The following is a 6000-nucleotide window of genomic DNA, read 5'->3' on the forward strand; positions in this document are numbered from 1 at the left end:
CCCACATGCCGCGGAGCGGCTGGGCCCGTGAGCCTGCGCTGAGCCTGCATGTCCGGAGCCTGTGCTCCGCAACGAGAGAGGCCACAACAGTGAGAGGGCTGCGTACCGCAAAAAATAAAAAAAATAAAATAAAAAATAAATTAAAAAAGCATGCAGATAGAGGGATGAATGGGGAGGAGATCCTCTTTCTATATGTTGCATTGTCATTTCTTTCTGGTTTTGAGACTGCCAGTCTAAATCATCACATCTTAGATCGCTGCCTACATGTGACAGCTGCAGTTGTCTCTTTCAGACAAAATTTTATTATGTATTGGGTTGGCCAAAAGGTTCATTCGGTTTTTTTGTAAGATGGCTCTACTAGCACTTAGTTGTCTTAAACTTCATTCAAAACAATTTTATTAGATTGTATTTTGACAGCTGTCATATCAGCATGCATTTTAAAAACAACATCAAAATTGGTGGATTTTTGTGTAGCCATTTTAATAATGAAGATGGAAGAAAAAAGCAACATTTTCGGCATATTATGCTTTATTATTTCAAGCAAAGTAAAAATGCAACTGAAAAACAAGATTTGTGCAGTGTATGGAGAAGGTGCTGTGACCGAACAGACGTGTCAAAAGTGGTTTGTGAAGTTTAATGGTGGACATTTCTCGCTGGATGATGCTCCACAATCAGGTAGACCAGTTAAAGTTGATAGCGATCAAATCGAGACATTGAGAACAATCAATGTTATACCACGCGGGATATAGCCGACATACTCAAAATATACAAATCAAGTGTTGAAAATCATTTGCACCAGCTTGGTTATGTTAATCACTTTGATGTTTGGGTTCCACATAGGTTAAGCGAGAAAAACCTTGATCATATTTCCAAACGTGATTCTCTACTTAAATGTAATGAAAACGTTTCGTTTTTAAAACAAATTGTGAGGGGCAAAGAAAAGTGGATACTGTACAATAATTTGGAACGGAAGAGATCATGGGGCAAGCGAAATGAACCACCACCACCACCACGAAAGGCCGGGCTTCATCCAAAGAAAGTGATGTTGCATATATGGTGGGATTGGGAGGGAGTCCTCTATTATGAGCTCCTTCTGGAAAACGAAAAGATTAATTCCAACAAGTACTGCCCCCAGTTGGACCAACTGAAAGCAGCACTCGATGGAAAGCGTCCGGAATTAGTCTACAGAAAACGCATAATCTTCCATCAGGATAACCACGTGTTTCTTTGATGACCAGGCAAAAATTGTTACAGCTTGGCTGGGAGGTTCTAATTGATCTGCCATATTCACCAGATATTGCACCTTCGGATTTCCACTTATTTTGGTCTTTACGAAATTCTCTTAATGGAAAAAATTACAGTTCCCTGGAAGACTGTAAAAGGCCTGGAACGGTTCTTTGCTTATAAAGAAAAAGTTTTGGGAAGATGGAATTATGACGTTGCCTGAAAAATGGCAGAAGGTAGTGGAACAAAAGGGTGAATGCGTTGTTCAGTGAAGTTCTTGGTGAACATGGAAAATGTGTCTTTTATTTTTACTTAAAAACCAAAGGCACTTTTTGGCCAACCCAGTAATTCTTGTCAACAACTTAAACATATTCTGTTGTACAGTCAGAATTTTCTGTCTAGCTTGCTATGTGCCTGCTTAACTTATTTTTCTTTACTCCCTGACAAATTTAAGTCCATGCAGCTTCTTTCTTGGCTAAATACTACTTTTTCCTCTAATACTCTTCACCATTCTTTTCCAAACCTGACTTCTTCAGAAGGCCTTTCCTTTTAAAACCCCATACTGATTTTTCTTTCTCCCAGTTTCTTCAGTTCTGTGTAGTCTGTAAATGGCTTCTTCACATGCGTATGTGTGAGGTGTACACTCAATAAAAGTCTTAACTCTTTTAAGCAGAAATTATCAATAAATTGGTGCTTATTGAAAAACCTGTTACATTAAGTAAAGTTTTTTTTTTCCCTAATAGGATGAAAGATACGATCATTTGGATCCTGCTGAAATGGAAAAAGTTGAAAAATATATCAGTGAAGCCATGAGTTGGCTGAACAGTAAGATGAATGCACAGAACAAACTAAGTCTCACTCAAGATCCTGTGGTCAAAGTTTCAGAAATAGTCGCAAAGTCAAAGGTAAGAAACTATAAACGTCGCTTTTTCATGGGTTCAGTCACTAAACATTGTTAGTAGGAGCCATACTTTGAGAAGTAATCAGCTTGGCAGAAGAATATAGAAAAACAGGAATTTGAGGCTAATCTTTAATTTGGGGGAAAAAAAACATTCTAGGTGGGACATCTCTGTTCCTTGATTTAATTAGTCATATACACAAAGCTGTTTTTTAGATTTTAAGTGTAATACAGAATGAAGTAAAGCAATGTGACAACTCCAAATATGTCCGATTTTTCTAGGCTGTATAATACTTCTGAGCCTCCATTGTAAAACTGCAATATATGTTTGTCTTTGACGTAGTTTGAAACGTGTAAAATTCCATGGTAAAATCTTACTTATGAGATTAAACTTTCCAGTTTAAAAAACATTACTACTGAAAATGTCAAAGGTTATAGAAAACACTATGAAAAACACGGGGACAAACATGATAATAAAGATCAGCATCTAAGTAGAAAAATGAGTAAAGACATTGGTAAAACATCTGACAAAGAAAGAAATACATATCCAATAAACATGAAAAGGTGTTCATCTTCATTACTAATCTAAGAAATGCGAATCTCTTCTCTCTGATTTGGTTGTGTGTTTACATTCACAATCTTTGCCATAATTGCCAAGGGTGTGAAGAAATGGACGCTCTTCCTGAGCAACTTGGTTAAATTTGTTACCGTTTTTCTGGGACATCATTTCAGAATATGTATAGAAATTTAAAATGAGTTTACCCTTTAATGCAGAAATCACAATTCTAGGAATTCACCTTAATTTGACTGTTGCATAAGTATATGCAGATAAATACCCTTGCTTATGATAGCAAAAAACTGGCAACAACCTAAATACCTATCAGTAAGAAACTAGATAAATAAATTGATGCATATTTCAATATTAAAACACATTTCAACAATTAAATATAGTATTTAAGATATCAGAGGTAAATCTATTTAGATATATAGATTTATACAACATATTCAGTGAAAAAGGAAAGATAACTTTATTTAGATTCTGTAATCTCACTGTATCAATTAGCATGTTCATAGATTTGTATGTTTGGAGATGTGTGTGTGCATGGACATACATCTAGGATGTTCACCAAAAGGTTAGTTATGTTAATCTATAGGAGATGGAATTTCAGGTGATTCTTTTTAATCTAGTTCAGTATGTCTGTAGGTATTTGATTCATTTTTAAAACAAAAACAGGTTTTAGGGTGTTTTTAATTGGAGTGTATTTGATTTACAAGATTAGTTTCAAGTGTACACACAGTGATTAATGTTTTATAGATTATACTTCAAAGTTATTATAAAATATTGGCTGTATTCCCTATGTTGTACAATATATCCTTGTAGCTTATTTATTTTATACATATTAGTTTGTACCTCTTAATCCTCTACCCGTATCTTTCCCCTCCCCAGTTCCCTCTCCCCACTGGTAACCTCTAGTTTGTTTATATCTGTGAATCTATTTCTTTTTTGTTATATTCACTCATTTGCTTTATTTTTAAAATTCCACATGTAAGTAATAACATACAGTATTTGTCTTTTTCTATAAGCATAATACCCTTCATGTTGTTGCAAGCGGCAAATTGTCATTCTTTTTTTATGGCTGAGTAGTAATATTCCATTGTATATACGTGCCACATCTTCTTTGTCCATTCATCTGTTGATGGACACTTAGGTTGCTTCTTATCTTGGCTATTGTAAATAATGCTGCTTAGGAACATTAGGGTGCATGTATCTTTTCAAATTAGTAGTTTCATTTTTTCTGGATATTTACCCAGAAGTAGAATTGCTGAATCATATGGTAATTCTATTTTTAGCTTTTTGAGGAACCCCCATACTGTTTTCTATAATGGCTGTACCAATTTGCATTTCCACCAGACGTGTACCTAAAGTTCCCTTTTCCCTATATCCTTGCCAAAATTTGTTATTTGTATTCTTTTTGATGATAGCCATTCTGACATGTGTGAGATATGTCATTGTGATTTTGATTTGCATTTTTCTGATGATTAGTGATGTTGAGCAACTTTTCCTGTACCAAAATGGGTATTTTTTTAAAATCATAAAATAAGAGTATTTTCCTTTTGAGAAAGTTTGACAAAGAATCTATAGTAATTTACTCCTAATCAGATGAGATGCAGAGTGTGATAAGAACAGTTTGCACTAAAGCACTCTCCAAGGATGTTACTTTCTATGTTTCCGTCCCTATCCCAATATCTGTGACACTGGTCTTGAAAGAACTTAAAGTGTTTTCAGTAGCTTTATCTGAAATGGTCTTTTATTTCTGTGTAGAAAAAGCAAGGATATGGAAAATATATCTCTTTTAAATTATTAAGTTGAATTTACTTCCGTGGCTTATTTTTCCTTCAACAGAAAAGGCTACTGAGCTGTTTTCAGAAAGTAAATGAAGTCAGTGTGTATATTTATATAATTCCATTTATTAAAACTGTTTTTTGTAAATGTTGAGAAATTTTAATTTATGCAATAGGTATTACATGATGTAATTTTCATAACAGAGCTCTCGGCATAATTTAAAGGAATGAATTAAAATTTATTCCTGGGAATTCCCTGGCGGACCAGTGGTGAGGACTCCGCGCTCTCACTGCCAAGAGCCCAGGTTCAATCCCTGGTCGGGAAGCTAAGATGTCGCATGCTGCACAGTGCAGCCAAAAAAATAAATAAAATAAAAACGATTCCTGCCAAAATACACTGTATTCAAATTATGAGGAAAAAATTTTAGGAACAGTAAATACAGAATATATTATTAAAGACTGAATAGTTTCTTATCACCCCTGACAAACACTAGGTGAGAAGGTAAATCGGTAGTTTAAGAATTAGTTGGTTATCTAGCTGAGCCAACAGCTATTCAGGAATGTGGAATTATGTGGAAATTTAGAAAGTTAATGTGGACTTTAGAATGTTAATGGTAACTTGTTACATAATATTTTTAATATAATCAATTTTCTTCATGTCTTTAGGAACTGGATCATTTCTGTAACCCCATCATTTATAAGCCCAAACCAAAAGTAGAGGTTGCTGAAGACAAGGCAAAAGCTAATAGTGAACACAACGGACCAGTGGATGGACAGAGTGGGACTGAAACTAAACCAGATACAACAAAAGACAGCACACAGCATACTAAATCTTCTGGAGAGATGGAAGTGGACTAAGTCTTAATTTCACCTTCACGTAATTCAAACAGTGCAAGTAACCACAGGGTCCATTCTTCTTTTACATCTGGTACACACAACAGACATTTAGTTGTTCTTAACCACTTTTTGTCATTTGTTTTTTGGAGTAGTTTTGAAAAGTGTTTTATATTGAGTGCACCTCTTGTTCATTTCCATTGCTGCTTAATGTGAAGATTTAGCTGAATATACATTAACAAGTCAGTTTAAGCTTTCCTAATATATTTTATGTCAAACATGCAAGATTGATAAGTAGCTGGCAACCTTATTTAAAGCTTCTACTTGGATAAACCTCAGCTCCTTTATTCAGGAAAGGATACTGTATTGTGCTACTGTTGCAGAAGCATAGATTTAATTGCATCATTATTTTGAAAAACAAATATTGACACTGATGTGGTTTAAAGCCACCAAGTCACTGACCTTTTTCTAGTTATGGTATTGTTATAATTTAAATATTAAAACAAATAAGAGGTTCCTTGACAAATTAGTCCATCTCGTTGGTGTGCCATGAGAACTTCAAAACTTTGTTTTCATCATATAAATGAACTAAATCACACATTGAAAAGGAAAATGCACAATTTTATGTTAAGGTGACACCAGCAGTTAGCTTCTTTTCATTAGTCATGTGGATTGATGTTTCTTAGAGTAATTCAGTGTCT

At 34.6% G+C, this 6000-nt stretch overlaps 1 protein-coding gene across 1 annotated transcript in view; it reads left to right on the forward strand.

Annotated features, from left to right (window-relative positions):
- The window catches only part of HSPA4L (heat shock protein family A (Hsp70) member 4 like), a 49269-nt gene extending 43946 nt beyond the window's left edge, over positions 1–5323 (forward strand). The window contains exons 18-19 of the mRNA XM_060012962.1: positions 1968–2129; positions 5132–5323. Of these exons, the coding sequence (XP_059868945.1) occupies positions 1968–2129; positions 5132–5323 (354 nt within the window). The remainder of the gene's footprint in view (positions 1–1967; positions 2130–5131) is intronic.
- The last annotated feature ends 677 nt before the right edge of the window (positions 5324–6000 follow it).

The sequence above is a fragment of the Delphinus delphis genome, chromosome 5 (assembly GCF_949987515.2).
Source record: "Delphinus delphis chromosome 5, mDelDel1.2, whole genome shotgun sequence".
Lineage (NCBI taxonomy): Eukaryota > Metazoa > Chordata > Mammalia > Artiodactyla > Delphinidae > Delphinus > Delphinus delphis.